The sequence below is a fragment of the Ambystoma mexicanum genome, chromosome 6q (genome assembly GCF_040938575.1).
Source record: "Ambystoma mexicanum isolate Mex_15411 chromosome 6q, UKY_AmexF1_1, whole genome shotgun sequence".
NCBI lineage: Eukaryota > Metazoa > Chordata > Amphibia > Caudata > Ambystomatidae > Ambystoma > Ambystoma mexicanum.
Window position 1 is genome coordinate 699,725,675 of NC_090937.1, and position 16,274 is coordinate 699,741,948.

A 16,274-nucleotide genomic window follows, 5' to 3' on the forward strand; every position below is an offset into this window, starting at 1 on the left:
CGGCCAAGAAGAGGAAGAAGCACCCTCCTCCCTGCTACCCCTTGCCTCCCTATCGCCCAAGGGATGAGACAGACCCTGATACAGCGACTACGGTGGGATAGGGGACCTCCTGTTGCCTCCCGCTGGATGAGATCGGCTTGTTTCACTTGATCTCCAGAGCTTTGGAGCTCTCTCCAGAGGAGGGATTCTTATACAAGCGATGCAAGGTGAAGAGACTATCCTGTCCCACCTCTGGTTGACATTTGGGACGAGGGCTTATCTCTTATGAAGACACGCTTCTATGGCCCTTGCGAAGAGGAATCGCCTTGAGAAGTACAGGGTGCCTGTTAATAAGAATTCTCATAAATGTGCCAATTCCGCCCACCTTGGAGCCCTCCAGCTCTTTCTAAACTTTGGGACTTTGTACTTTTAATTCTGTTTTCTGTTTATTTCTTTTGATTATGGAGTCTAACCAACTCCAAAGGCATCATCTTTTGATTTGTGTCACAGAGCACCCTCAGTGCAGTGGCACAGGGAAGCCTTGTCAGGCTTTCCCAAGGTTTAAATACCTTCTCTGGGATATACTGTTTCCCAGAGTAAAGTGAAATTGACTTTACTAGTCTTTTAAATTCCTAGACTCTGCACACCCCATCTTACAATAGTGCTGGAGGGGTTACTTAGTATCCCCTATGTCTAGATACTCATGTAGCAGTCAAATGCTAGCCTTTCCTCTCAGAATGGCGAACTACCATGATTTTTCCTGACCGCAAACTATTCGTAGTTCCGGTAACGTTAAATCACGGGAGCCATGTTTTCAAGATGGCGTCTGAGCCACCTTTGTTAAAACCGGTCCCAATCTTTTTTGCCATTTCTTTTTGGAAAGGTCCTATAGTTTTTCTCTGCGTGCCAAACCAGATTTGGTCCCTTTGTTCCTTCGCCTTTGGCTGGCTTCAGGAGTGAAGACTGCCTCTGGCGCCCAAGGGTCTGGGGTAGCCGGGAAGGGTGGAAGGTGCCCAAAACTGCCTGTGCTTAGTCTCCTAGGAGATCCAAATGCATTATCTGCCGATTGGCTGGCTGACTGTGCAGCAAGGACAGCCACCCTGCCGAGTGGCAGCTAGGCTGGAATGAATGTGGAGAGAACTGTATAAAAAGGCGAGTCTCTTGGTTTGGATGGCAGTCGACCACTGGAACGAAGGAACTAAAGAAAAGCTTGAAGAGGACGGCTGCTGCAACTCCTGGACCATTGGTTTGCCTGGTGAAGCCCTGCTGCAGGTCTGAATCGCCAAGTTCACATCGACAGAAGCCCCTGCAAGGACGACTTCTCCCTTTTTTTTGTTTGTCAGAGCAATCAACTCACAAGTAAGCCACCTGGACACCCATCTCGGAGCTGGTTGAATTTCCTCAGTTGCTGCAGGAAACCGTAGCACCAAGGAGATGGACACCAGTGTGTGCGTTACTCACAGCCACCGAAATTGAAGATTTGCCAGTTGCGAGCTTTGACCAGTACCAGTGCAAGAGTCCCTAGACGTCCTCTCTTGTCCCCACGACTGAAGCCCAGGAACTGCCAGGAGCAGAAGCAAAACTTGCCTCTTGCGCTGAAAGTGCTTGACATTTTTGTAACTAACAGGCCTAATCGGCTTGTGACCCACCATATGATGATCCTTTCTACAAACTACTTGGGAGAATGTGTGCAGACTTTTCCGTTTAACTACCAGAACTGCCTTTTCCTATCCAAGACTTTAGCCCATTGACTTTGGCCTAGCCTATTGAATTGGTTCTTCTCGTGAACTCAAAATATTTGCTCTGTTTAAGAATTGTAACCTTTTATGTTCTAATAACCTTTGACTTTAACTCCTCTTGAAAAGTATTCTGAATGCCAACAGTGAGATATTCATGTCCCCAGTACCCTTGCTACTAAAGTTATCTGTGGTTGTAGTTTGTCTGTGGGCCTTCCCAAAAGGGTCTTATCTGATTCAGAAACTTAGTGTACAGTATTGAAGTACATTTGTGTTACTATATGATTGCCTCCTTCTATTGAATGTTTTACAACTGACATACATAAATTAATAAGTATTTATCAAAGGAACCTTGAGTGAATGTTTATTTGAAAACTTGTGATTGTAGACCTCTGTAACATCATTACTGCTCACATTTCCTCTCTTGATCAGCCTGGCTGCTCAACACGCTACCAAAACTGTGTAGGTACTGACTTATACCAAAGGTTGGTTTGCTTACACCTGTAGTCATAGTTGCTTGTAGTGTTCCCAGCGGGTACTGCATTCAAACTTTGCCTAACAGTGCCAGACTCTGCGCCCAAGTGCATGCAGGCCCAACCGCGCTCTGCAGCGTGCACCCCTCCGGACAGCAAGGGGAAGAAATTGGATGCCATGGAACGACTGGTTATCTACTCTGTGGCCTCTACCATCAAGGCCGCCAATGCCCTCGCGCTACGACCATGAGCTATGGTTCAAGATCGCTCCCATCCTGGACTTCCTCACCAACAAGAGGTCAGAAGCATGCGAGATTCTGTGGGAAGGCGAGGTGGCACCGGACCACACAATCACGGTGGCCACGGACATCAATGACGCGGTGTTCCGCCAGGTGGGCAACAGCGTTTGCCTTCGTCCTTGTGACTGGCTCAAGGCCACCAACTTCTGTCAGGATGTTCAGACGAGTGTTTTGGACATGCCCTTTGACTGAAACAACCTTCAGGAAGATGAGTCTCTACAGGCCATCAAGTTTGACACCAAGACGGCTCGTTCCCTGGACACTTCAGCGGCCGTCATTTGGGCCCTAGGGAGGCAAGTCCCAAGGATCTTCCCAAGGTTTCGGCGGGAGCTCTTCCTTCTGCCAGCCCTCCCGCTCCTTGACCCAGGAGACCAACAGAGGCCGTTCCAAGGCTTTTGGAGGATGTCGTCAGTGACCCCATGGTGGCCCTTTACAATCCAAGGACGATTGTACTGGCTGTGGCGTCGGACCCCCACACATGCACCCCGGTGGGAGGCCAGCTGGTGAACTTAGTCAGCGTGTGAAAGACCATCTCCACCTACCGTTGGGTGCTGGACGCTCTCGCCCACCGATACACCCTGGAATTTCAACGTAAATGTCCCCAAATAACACCTGTGGCCCGGCAGGAAAACCACGTCCCTCAGCTGCTGCTGGAGGTGCGGGCCATGCTAGAAAAATACACGATAGAGCTCGTCCCTTAGAAGCTTAGGGCTCAAACTCTAGGTACTTCCTCGTGAAAAAGACCAGGGGCTGGACAAATACGTCAAGTCCCAAAAGTTCCCCATGGTCACTTTTCAGCAAGTGCTAGAGCAGCTCAAAGAGGAAGACTTGCTGTCGTTGCTGGACTTGGAGGATGCATACTTTCACATTCCAATCCACAGGGGACACCGCGTTTCTGCGCTTCATTCAGGGGAAGCATTACCAATTCAAGGCCCTTCCCTTCGGACTGAAGTCGGCGCCAAGGATCTTCACCAAGTGCCTGGCGCCGGCGCATCTGAGATTGCAAGGGGTTAAAGTCTACCCTTACTTGGACGACTGGCTCATCAGGGCCATTTCGAAGGACATCACCTTCGACCGCACGGCAAGGACCGCTCGCTTATTGCCAGATCTGGGGTGATCAGTGAACAATGCAAAGTCCTGCCTGACTCATCACAGGACGCCCTGTTTCTGGGATCCCAACTCAACAGTGCCGTGCCTGGCGTCACAGTCTGAAGAAAGGATAGCGGCCATCTTGGGCAAGGTTTCAACAGCTGTTGGTGCTGAAGATCACCGTGATGGCTCATAGGAAGATCCCAGATTCTTTCTAAGCACACTCGAGAGTAATTCAGTTACACACAAGAGTCGTGGGTCTCGACTGACCAGATTATGGCCATTGGCTGCCGGGGTGATCACCACTAGTATGCATGTATTTGATACATACAACGGAGAGCTCCATACCCTTCGTATTGAGGTGGTGTTTGATTGAAACGAAATGGGGTCCAATCTGTCCAGAGATTTGGTTCTGTATCTCACCCCCCTAGAAGCTGAGGTTTGATCTAAAGCAGCGATTGTGGGCATTCTAGTACTGGGCCTATGTGTTTTTCATCGGCGGCACGGATAGAGACTACTACATGAAACTTGCTGTGAGTAGTTCCAGTGCAGTCTATCCGTTCCATTGTTCTCCATCTACCATCCACCTGACCATACGGGACCATAATACCCCTGAAGAATTTCTGTTTATTTAAATCTACACAGAAAGAAACATGTCGGGTTGGGGAATATACTGTTAATTATAAACAGTTTCAAGTGTAACTAGTTAGAGTCGGACCAGATTGTAATATTTAAGTCTGACTCATTAGTGAGTGTGTATGATCCATATTGAATATTGGACTTATATTGCTAAACTTGTTTTTTAGTACAATCATTTTTATAATGAAAATTATTTGTAAAATGTGTATGAACTTATGAATGGTTTGTGAGTGAATGTGATATGGTTGATGTGTGTTGTCTTGTGGTTTTTAAGATGGGAATGTTATATTGTACCAGCCCATGGATGAATTGAGGGGACTGGTTTACACTTTTGAATAATATTAACACTTTTGACGATGTGTGTTTTTTTACGATAATAATCTTTTTCTTCAAAGAAATGTTAATAAATTATATTTAATAGTGTTGGTGTGTCGACTGGATTGAATTCAATTTGTTTCTATCCAATAAAATGTTTGTAATAAGACATGTTGCTGTATATTGTTTCTTCTTTGCCATGATTTAGTGGGTGCTCAGAGACGGATGGGTTGCATTGATGCTCACTATATAAACACAGAGAGTACTCTGACCTTCTTTGTTAAGTATTTTTTTGTTCTATCCGGGGTAGGTCACAGTATTGAGATATCCCTGGTATCCCCTGTTACTCTTGTTGTTTGACGCCACGGTGAGTACCATAAAGTCTCTGCTCGGCATGATGTCATGCATCTATCTCATCCGACTCTGGAGGCTACGGATGTGTCGAAGTTCCTCGACGACCGTTAGAAAAGTGTCAGGAAGCTTCTGGGACAAGATCACTCAACAAGGGCTTCCGTCGAGCGATAAGGTGGTGGGGAGTTCGCTCTCACCTGTCCAGAGGCGTACATTTCCAGACCCCACCACGCCAGGAGACGGTCACGACAGAGGATGGGGAGCTCACACTGGAAGTCTCCACGTCAGAGGCCTGTGGCTGCTGGAGGAGAAGTTGCACATTGTGCTGGAGCTTCAAGCAGGGTTTTGGGGACCTCAAGTCCTTCCTTCTGTCCCTCATGGGTAAGGTGGTGCAGGTCCTCAGACAATACCACCAGAATGTTTTACATCCGAAAGCCTGGGGAGGGCACCAGATCCCCAGCGCTCTCCAAAGAGGCGCAGGACCTATGGCACTGGGCCATCGCCCAGGGGATGTTCCTCATTCCATTTCATCTGGCACGGTTAAAGAACACTGTTGCTGACTCTCTCCAGGGAGCTACAATCGTGCCATGAGTGGGAACTTAAGCAGGATCAAGTGGACCAGCAGTTCTGCAGATGGTGCTGTCCCCAGATGGGGCTGTCCCCAGATCGATCTGTTCGCCAGCAGGTTTCCACAGCGGGGAAGCATGGGGGACACATTCTCATTGCCCTGGTACAGCCTGTTTCTGTAAGAGTTTCCCTCCGTTGCGGTTTTATCTTCGACTCGTCAATCAACTGGGATGGCCCCGGTGCAGGTTGATCCTTGTCGCACCGACGTGGCAGAGGCAGATCTGGTACCCAGACCTTCTCAGCATGTCGGTGTCCTCTCCAGTCAAGCTTCCGGTGGTCGCAGAACTTCTTGCCAGGGAAGGAAGTGCAATTCTGCACCACGATCCAGGATCGCTGAACCTGAAGGCCTGGCTCCTGCAGCATTAGAGTTTGGGGGCTATGATCTTGCAGTGGATTGCAAGGAGGTGCTTGCCAAAGCCAGAGCATCGTCTACTCTAAAATGCTATGGACATAAATGGAAGAGGTTCACTGTTTGGTGCTGTGCACAGAAGATTGACCCTCTGAGTCATAGCTCGGCAGGTACTACCCTATTTGCTGTCGCTAGCCAAGGCACTGGCCCAGGATGGTCGTGGTTATTGTCACACCGTCTGGTTAAGGAGTTGGTCAAAGGACTGTTCCGTTTGTTCCCGCCAGTGAAGGCTCCAGCACTGGCATGGGAACTCAATGTGGTGCTGACTAGGCTCATGAGCCCTCTATTCGAACCGATGCAGACAGTTCCACTGAAGTTCTTGTTGTGGAAGACAGCGTTCCCCGTGGCCATCACCTCTGCACAATGGGTGGTTGAGATCCAGGCCCTGTGCAAGCCATCAATTGACTTTTCACGGCACGAGGGTAGTGCTCAGGATGCACCCCTTGTTAATGACCAAGGTGCCGTCGTACTTTCATCTAAACGAGCCCTTGGTGTTACCTGTGCTTTTTCCAACACCTTTGTGGCCGGCTATGAGGACTTTGCACTCGCTGGATGTGGCTAGATCGCTGAAGTTCTATGTGGACCACACTAACAGTTTCCGGAAGACATTGCAACATTTTGTGAACTTTGGACCTATGAATCATGGGAATGCCCTCTCCAAGGCTTCCATTTGCAGGTTGGTCTCCGGCTGCATCACCGGTTGGCAAACCGACCGTTTCCTGTTCGTCCGAGAGCCCATTCGACCAGAGTGATCGCTACTATGGCGTTCCTGTCCGGTGTGCCCCTGCTGGACATCTGCAGGGCTGCTATGTAGAGGTTGACGCACACCTTTGAGATTCTACTGCGTCGATGGATTCCAGGGAGGAGTCCAGAGTCGGCCAAGCAATTCTGCACAACCTGTTCGCTTGAAGGTGAGCGTGGTGAGGAGGTAAGAGATACGTATGTTGAGCCTTGCCACCTCGCGTGGCTGTGCATGTGTACACTGCTATGTATTTATTCATGAGCCTGTGAATCCATGCCAGACCCCATGCTGAAGTAGGAACAAGTAACTTACCTGTAACTGTTGTTCTCCAGCATGGGTCTGGCATGGATTCACATGCAAACCCTCCCGCCTGCCACTCTACGGCTCGTCTCTTGGTCCTACTGCCTCTTTACGTGCAACCAAATCTGAAGATGGTTGCCAGAGGGGCTTAGGTAGAAGGCAGCCATTTGCTGGGGGCAGTATGACCCAAAACTCAATGATTGGTTGTTAGGAGAAAGACCGGTCAGAAATTAAACTGATTTCTTTTTTTTGTTTTACCGAGGATTCCCAGCCTGATGACGGGGAATATTCATGAGCATGTGAATCCATGCCAGAACCATGCTGGAGAACAGTTACAGGTAAGTAACTTGTTCCTAAAATACTGTGAGCCTGGAACCTGAAGAAAGGTCTACCACTAGAACCGAATAGGATGAAGAAAAAGCGAAACTATTTCCTGCAACCTGGGATCTCAAGCCACTGTGTGGTGCACGGTCTTCTGAATTTCGAGTCTTAATGAAACGTCAACTGAGCACTGCAGCTTTGTAACAACGAGAATTCAAGCGCGATTTTCTGTATTCTGTGCTCCTTGAAAAGTCGCCAAATCCACAGAACCGCAAGGGAAACCTTGCCTGGAGCCTTCATCGATCCGCACTGCAAAGTTCCTTCTGAGGTCTTGTTTTCAGTCACCACGATAAGGAGTCCACTGACTGGGTTTTTACATCTGTTAGCATTTCTGTGTAGCTGTGAGGTGTTTTCTGTGATGGGGATGCCTCTCATCCAGTGCACTCAGTGCCACTGCTAGAATCCTGCTATGGTGTCTTCTGCGAAGCCCCTGGACCCTCTTTTAACCCTCGAAGTAAAGTACTCACCGTGTTTGCCCAGTTTTCATGAGGAACTCTGACTTTTGCTACTAAAGAACCTGTTTTGACACGGTGTGTTGGTCACTAGTCACTAGTTGACCCCCCCCCCCACTCTCCCACTCCCCCACCCCCTCTACCACTGAGAACACTCATGCGCCAATAATAAGGGAAAGACTTTTAAGGGATTGGGACTTTTGCCTAGAAAATAAAATAAGTGTTCAAAAGTTACTTAAAGAGTTGGTTGGTAACTGTAATTCTGAACAGTTACAAAAGTTCTTACTTGCCTTGAATGTATGATGCACTATTGTTAAAAGTATGGTTAACATATTTTCTTCCTTAGAAACTGTTTTGCCAGTCTAATAGAAAGTAGATGTGAAGATGTATTACACTCCTGTGATTAGGTTGTGCCTCTTCCCAAAAGTAAAGTGTTGGTTTCACCAGATTATTCCTGGAGGTTAATTTTATGAGTGTCCTCCAACTGTTGGTATCACCAGATTAGTCCTTTGAGGATAATTGTATGAGTGTCCCCCCAACCGGGTCTTGCTTCCCCAGACTTGCTGCTAGCCTGTCAAGAATAAGTCTGCATTAGGTTGTTGTCTACCTAGAATAGCTTGTCATTCAGTAAAGTGGAACATTGGGTTTTACTTTCCCTGTGCGATCTAACCTAGAGTCTGTGGTTCTAACTGTCCCTGATAAGTCATACTTCAGTTTTTCATATAGCTTGGAAAGATCTAACCTGGACTGCTTGTGAGATATAAAAAGTAGATGGGTTTTTCTTTGCGTTAGCTGTGTGCCTTCCCAAAAATAAGTTAAGAGTTACTGCTTATCTCTGTGTTTCACTGATCTCAAAAGCACCTGTAATTGAATAATACATCCTTAGGTTTTACTCACCTAGTAGAACTATCACTACAAAAGTAGTTATAGGTTACTCTTAGGTCCCTTCCATGGGACGGGAGATGGAACATTTTTCACCAGAAAAAAACCTTCTTCCCCTTTAAATTTAGAGGCGCGTCGAGGTGCGGCCTAGGCAGCATGCGCTGCCCTGGCTCTGCCCTCTGGTGCTGCACCCCAGTCCCCTTTTCCGCGTTGACGGGACCAGGCCGAATTCACTAGCGCTCCTGGGTTTGGCAACAGTCATGTAATTCCACACACGGATACTTTTTCTTCGTCTTTTCTGTCTTATCATTTAGGTACTCGGTCCTCAGATGTCACGCTCCTTCCCGGCGCATGTCGACTTCCGCAGGGTTCAGCAGGTGTCCATCCTGCAGCGGGCTCTTCCCTACTTGAGACCCCCAGACCTCCTGCCTACGTTGCCTTGGCCCAGACCACGGTTGGCAAGCTTGTCCAGCAATTGGCTTGCTGTCCTCGAAAGCGCTGAAGAAAAGACTAGCCAGGTGGAGGGAGCTCTTCCAGAAGTCGCCTCCAGAGGACCTCAAGAACTTCGTGACACATCGAGCCAAGCCCAAGGTAGGGCCGATATTCTCCATCGCACCCCGCAAAGGAGACTCTTTCCCAGGGACTCTCCAGCACGGGTGGAACCGTCACGTCCTTGTACCAAGGCTGCTGCAGCTACCGGCCTTCGGGCCGAGGGATCCTTGGATCCTCCTGGTGGTAGTGTTGAGGGACCGGAGGGTTCTTGTACTGGATTGTAAAACGAGGGGCTCCTCCCTTGTACCGGCAATATGGCCTATGAGCTACGCCCTAGTACTGGCAATACGTCCGAGGGGGCGCCTAAACGCAGCTCTACAGACCCTCTGGTCGAAGGGGGAGGGGGGTGTCACCTACCGGGCCTAGGGGAGCAGGGTAGGGCTTGTGATCCTCAAGCAAGAGTCTCGGAGGAGGCCGGGCCCAGCGGGCTGAGCAACACGTGGCAGGCAGCTCGACAAGATGGCAACCATGCCACACAAACACCTGTCCAACGCCATGCCAGGAATTCGGCGAAGAACGAATGTCAAGGTGGGACTGGCCTCAATCAGGTACGTGGCCTACAGCCTATCCCGCTTTTGTGCAGGGCAGTTTCCCACTGCGTCCATATGGGCAGTATGGCCCCAGCAGCTCCCAGCTGCCCCGTCAGCACCCCATGCCGGCTCTTTGGCCAGTGCGGAGGGGTTCTTCGAGAGGTTCCTCGGCCACATGAAGTCACATCAAATGGGGTTTATCCTCAAGGACGCCATCAGGGAAGTCCTCCCTGCAATGCTAGCGGCACCACAAGTGCTGGTGCCCCAGGCCCCAGCGCAGCCGCTGCCTCTAGCTCCCCAGCCGATGCCTCAGGCGGTTCTGTACCAGCCTCCGCCGCCTCCTCAGCACCCGGCCGCGGTCCCTGTACCCCAGCCTCCGGCACCAACTATTCCTGCGCCACAGGATACGGATGATGATCTGGATATGCCATCCTCACCCATGGCCTTTCACAAATTGCAGGGCTGGCATAGTGTCTGGGCCTACCCCAACCCGAGGTCGAGCAGCCGGCAGAGGGGGTTCTGGTTGAAGTCCTCACGCAACGCCCCTCTGCCAAAATGGAGATTCCACTGCAAACCGATGCAGTTTCACTGGCCAAAAAGGGTTGGCTCAAGCCCCACTCAGCCCAGCAGGTCAATCGACAACCTGGATGCCAAGTACAGGTAGATGGCGGGGGGGATACACTCTTGCTATCGGCCCATCCGCAGCCAAACTCGTCGATCGCTGCAGCATAACTATACTCCAAGCCTGTTGTCCCTGGTCTCTGCAGCGCTTTTAGGCAAGGAGAACGTAGGCGTACGGGAAGCTCTATTCCAACACGTCATTGCATCTTTGTCAGGCTAACACAGATGCCATGCTGGGTGCCGCCAACCAAAGGTTATGGCAGGAAATTGCAGACTTCCTCTCGGAACTCCCTACTCGTAGCCAATCATGCTTTAAGGCGGGGCTGGCCGAGGCAAAGCTGGTAGCGCATGACCTCATGGAATCAGTCTCCCGTATCGCCACGGACATGAGAAGGACATAAGGACAGCCTGGCTCCAGCAACAAAATTCAACCCGGACGTCCAGGAACGCATATTAGATCTACCGTTCGTGGGCGGGCATGCGCGGTCCTCTTCCACAGACGAAGAGTTGGACAAAAAGAAAAACAGCTCACAAACGGCCAAGTCTTTATCCATCCTGGCAAAGATCACGCCCAAATCGTACACCCAATCTCAGCAGCGCTCCGACAGGGGTCGTATGTATGGAGGGTTCAGCCGCTTCCAGGAACGGAGGTCCAGGCAGCCGGACCACTCAGTCCCAGAACCAGCGCAAGCAACAAAAAAAGGGGGTAAGGGTTTTTTTCCAGTGACTCTGCAACAGCCTCTGAGTGAAAGAAGGTATGCCACACCCCTTCAGTTCCACGTGTCTCCAGTGGGGGGGGGGGCAGGCTGGCACCAGAATTTCACAGACCCCTGGATCCTCTCTGTAGTATCCACAGGGGTCCTGCCTCCCTATCCCAGCCTCTCCTCCCTCCCTCCACAGGTTGTGACAGAAACCCTTTTGGCAGAGATCTGGTCACTTGTAGAGAGCCAGGCAGTGGAGGAAGGCCCAGCCTCCCAGCGAGTCTTGGGCTTTTACTCCAGGATTTTCGCCATTCAGAAGAACCACCAGGCGGGCCCGAGTTGTGCTGCACCTTTCCACCCTCAACCTCTCCTTACCCCTACAAAAATTCAAGATGGTTACACCAGCTTTTATAGCGGAGACATTGTGCAAGGGAGACTGGATGTGCTCCCTGGATCTGAAGGACGCGTACCTACAAGTCCCGATTTGGCAGCCCCATCCTTCTTTCCTACGGTTCAGGATCATGGGCTACCATTTTCAATACAAGGTCCTTTTGGCCTCAACTCGGCCCCTAGGGTCTTTAACAGGCTCATGAATACGGTGTCGGCCTTCCTCAGAGCGCAAGGCCTCCCTCTACCCATACCTCGACGACTGACTCGTCAGGGCTACATGTCTGGAAGCGCCCCATGCCCTTATGAACACAATGCACGGTCTGGGCTTCTCGCTCAATCTCAAGAAGTCACAGCTGCAACCCACGCAGACTGACATTCTTGGGCCTCATCTGGGACATGTGCTCCGAAAAAGTATTTCCGTCGGAGGACAAGATCTAGGCCATCAAGAACGCAACCAAGCCACTCGTGGAGTATGAGGAGGAGGATTCAGCTGCACTTTGCAGCCTCATGTCCGTCCCATCTCTCCACCCAGACCTAACATGGTGGTCCAGGGACTGCAACCTACCGACGGCTGCCCACCCTGCAGACCCTCATTGCCACAAATACCTCGCTCGAGGGGTGGGGAGACACCTTGGACGATCTCTCGGTCCACGGCACCTGGACTCTACTGGGACAGGAATACCACATCAATTGGCTAGAGCTGAACACCGTCTGGCTAGCGCTCAGGGCATTCCTACCACTTCTCAGGGGCAAGGTTGTCCTCATCCATACAGACAACGCGACCCGCATGTACTATGTCAACAAGCAGCGAGGCACCAAATCCCCTTCTCTGTGCAGACTGGCAATCAGCATGTGGGAGTGGGCCCTGGAAAACGATATCTACCTCACAGCAGTCCACCTCCTGGGGAAAGCCAACCTGGAGGCGGACAGGCTCTGAGCAGACAATTGCGAGTGGCAGCTAAACCTCATTATTGAGGAGATCTTCAACAGGTGGGTCACCTCCAGGTGGATCTCTTTGCCACCTGGCACAACAAGACGTGCCTTCAGTTTGCCTCGTTTTTGCTTCAGTGCAATGGCATGAGGGCTTGCGCCTTCCCGCCCGCTCCGCTGATTCGGAGAGTAATTTGCAAGATCACGGAGTCTCGCCAAAACTTCATTCTAATAGCTCCATGGTGGCCGGCCAGGCCATGGTTTTCGGAGCTGCTCAGCCTCTCGGAGATGCCTCAGACTCGCCTCCTGACTGGCTCAGCACATCTTCTGGCACAGCAGGTCATCCACCCCGCACCACAGAAACTAGCCCTCACAGCGTGGTTCCTGAGCAGGTAACGCTGTGGCACCTCAGCCTCACAGGCTAATCTGGAAATCATACAGGGCGCAAGGTGACCAGGGCCCAGTATAAAAGCCAATGGACCAGATTCTGCCACTGGGTAGACTCCAAAGAAATCGATCCATGTACTTTGGACGACATGCTCTCCTTCTCGACGCACTTCGGCCACTTTGGCGTTCAGGTTGACACTTGCCGTACATATCTTGCAGCCATAAGAGCTTACAGGAACTCAGAGGGGAGCTTCTCCTCCAATCCTATCGTCAAACATTTGACGGGGCTCGCGAGGCGCTACCCACCCGTCAAGCGGGCGCACCCGGTGTGGGACCGCAACATAGTCTTGGGCACCCTGGCGCCCAAAGTGTTCGATCCAATTGCATCCGATGACGACAGGCTGGTCACCATCAAGACAGCCTTGCTAGTCACTCACCTTGGCTCGTAGAGTCAGCGAAATTCAGGCGCTGGTCGCCTCGGAACCATATGCTAACTTTCACAAATACAAAGTAGCCCTGCGAACACACCCAGCATTCCTGCCAAGGGGCCGTCTGCTTTCCACTTGAACGAGGAAATGGTGCTTCCTACGTTTTTTGCTGATCCCCAAGGACGAAGCAGAGTGCTGCACTGCCTGAAATTTTACTTTGACAGGACCAAGGGCTTATGCAAATCGGACACCCTGTTCGTCACTTTCGGAGGCTCAAGACCAGGCTATCGGGCCTCCAAGGCTTCCATATCCTGCTGGATGGTGTTTCTCCCTTCAGAGAGGTGTAGGAGGGGCAGCACAAGCCACTTCCGGACAACATGCACGCCCACGCAGTCCGGGCCAAGCCAACAGTCGCATTCCAGTGCCATGTCCGTTGGCAAGTCGTAAGTAGCGCGGCCACCTGGGCCACTCCCTCAGCCTTCTTCAAGCATTACTGTTTGGATGCCAGCTCTAGATCTGATGCGGCTTTCGGATAGGTGGTTCTCAGGAACCCATTTGCTTAAGGATGGCCTCCTCTTCACCCTGGGGCTACAATCGGTTGTAATCGCCCATGCAGTATGGAGGAAAGGGGACGGGACGTAAGAGTAATTCTAGGTTACTCAATGTAGTGACTAACGTACTCTTAGTCCTTAATCCCCTTGCCTCCATATGTCCCACCAACCTCCCCCCTAATACTGGTGTCATTAGGCAATGTTAAATCTATTGTCGACGCGTCAATGGGGACTGAGGTGTGGCAAGCGTGTGAAGTCAGGGCAGCGCATGCTCCCTGGGCTGCACCCCCACGCGCCTCTAAATTTAAAGGGAAAGGTTTTTTCTGGTGAAAAATGTTCCGTCTCCTGTCCCTTGGAAGGGACACCCATGCAGTTTGGAGGAAAGGGGACGAAGGTAGTCACTACGGTGAGTAACTTATCATTTTTACTGCACTTGCAATAAGTGTTCCTCTATTCACCAAAGTATATTGTGCAATTGACTGACTGATATGTACTGAGTCACTGTACAACTGGTAGGGTGTACTGCCCTTGTATTACTGAATGTAATTGTGAAAGTAACCCATTGGTTTTTACTCCCCAAGAATAGGTGTGACCGATACTGAATGTGTCAAAAGGTTTTGACTTCCCTAGAACTACTGTTGGGTGTTCCAAATAAGGTTTATACTTTGGTCTGTGTACCTTTTTTTTAAGTATAGTGTTTTATATAATTGTGATTTCATATAATGTGTTAGTACTTAACCCTAGATTTATCTGGGCCTCCCTGTATTTAAATGATTTATTTTTACATGCATAGTGTTTCACTGTTTCTTTGGACCAGTTGTACTGCAATTTCATTTGTACTGATTCTACAGCCCTTTCTCCCTCCTAAAATGAGCCTGGCTGCTCTGTCTACGCTACCATGCACTCAGGTGGTACAGCCTTATACTAAGAGTGGAGTCTTGTACTGTCTCAGTTGAATGGTTTTGACGAAGTTGATACCACTTCAGAAAAACTGTCCTAACATGCGTGTACAGCAGTTTTGTACCAGTGTAAGGCCATGCTTAGAACTGAGTGGGGAGGAAATGTTTCAGGCTGCAAGCCAACACCCTAATTACAGGTCCCCAAAGATCAGCGCTCCTCAGTCACCAAGCAGCCATTTCGATAATGGGGATAAGTGGGGACCCTGAGGAAATGTCCATGTTATGCTGGATTTCAGTATACAGCATCCCTATTGATGCAGCCCTGATGCTGCTGCTAGATCCCTTCTTAGGAGGGTCCTGGGAATAATCTGCAGATAAACCACCCTTTAACAATTTTCGAGGAGGTGCAGCTGCCTAGTTTAGTTAACAGATAGCATTGGGTGAACCAGATAACTTTGAGAAACTGCTGTTTACTGGACAATCTGTAAAGCACTCGACAGTCTTCACACCCAAGATGGAGGGAATGGACTTGAAACGCAAGTGATTTTTCGCCAAAACTGACTTGCAATATAGAGAAATAATGGTCTGTTTTTGCTTGCACACCTGGAAATCCACCACCGCAGGAGTAGTCTCAGAGCATCTGCGCTTGTCCTTTTGTGCAAAGGACCAGGGCACTACCTTTTGGATCAACGGTATGCTTAAATGTGCAAGATATGTTAAAAAAAGACAAAAAATCATCAATCTCTTTAAGTAATTGTTTTGAAATCATTTGTCAGGTACCACGCAATCCAGAATTGCCAAATTCATCTCAAGCACAAAAGGAGGAACAGATTAAAATCGATGAAGCTGAACCCCTCAATGATGAAGAGCTGGATGAAAAAGAGAAACTTCTGACACGGGTATATTGCAATGGTTGGGAAAGCAGCATGCTGGTCTAGTTACTTGCTTTCTGAAAAATGCTGTCCTGGTTACTGCAACTCAAATGGCTTACTGTAAAAAAAAATATTTCTGGCTGCCTGTTAAGTTGAAGCAGCCATTTATATTTGACAAGCTTAAACCCTTTAGAGAGCTGGCTTTTTAAAATGTTGCTTTCTCACATTCTCTACCAGTTTTGTGCAAAAAAATGACCTTTTTTCTTTGTAGCAATTTTTCACCCAATTGTCCTTTACTCAATTGTCCTTTAAAAGGTGAGGGTGGGGGCGCTTACACCTACCTCATTGCTCACCCCCACCCACCTTACTTGCTGCTGTCCTAAACATATTTTAACACGGTCTACTTCAGTATATTTTTTCGCTGATCTTAAGGTGCTATTGAACAGTTTTCCCGAAAGCATTTCCACAAGATCACCTCACAAGAGTAGCTGATATGTACAGGTTGCGTTTTTTTCTTTGATGGGCAACTATGGTCATCTGTTTGAAGCTCTACACTCCATCCATGTTACACCGTCACCCTTTCATAATCTAAAATGTTTGTTTTAATATTTGTTATTTTGACATGCTGCTTTATGGCTGCTTACAAGTGCAATGAGATGTTGCAGCAAACCCAAACTGATACAGCCGCAACACAAGTCTGTGCGCCACAAGGACTTTAATGGCAATTCTCCCTTACGTC

At 49.6% G+C, this 16,274-nt stretch overlaps 1 protein-coding gene across 1 annotated transcript in view; it reads left to right on the top strand.

Annotated features, from left to right (window-relative positions):
* Window positions 1-16,274, top strand: part of SMARCA5 (SNF2 related chromatin remodeling ATPase 5) — a 682,605-nt gene that overhangs the window by 502,068 nt on the left and 164,263 nt on the right. Inside the window, exon 19 of the mRNA XM_069631209.1 lies at window positions 15,440-15,562. Coding sequence (XP_069487310.1) covers window positions 15,440-15,562 — 123 coding nt within the window. The remainder of the gene's footprint in view (window positions 1-15,439; window positions 15,563-16,274) is intronic.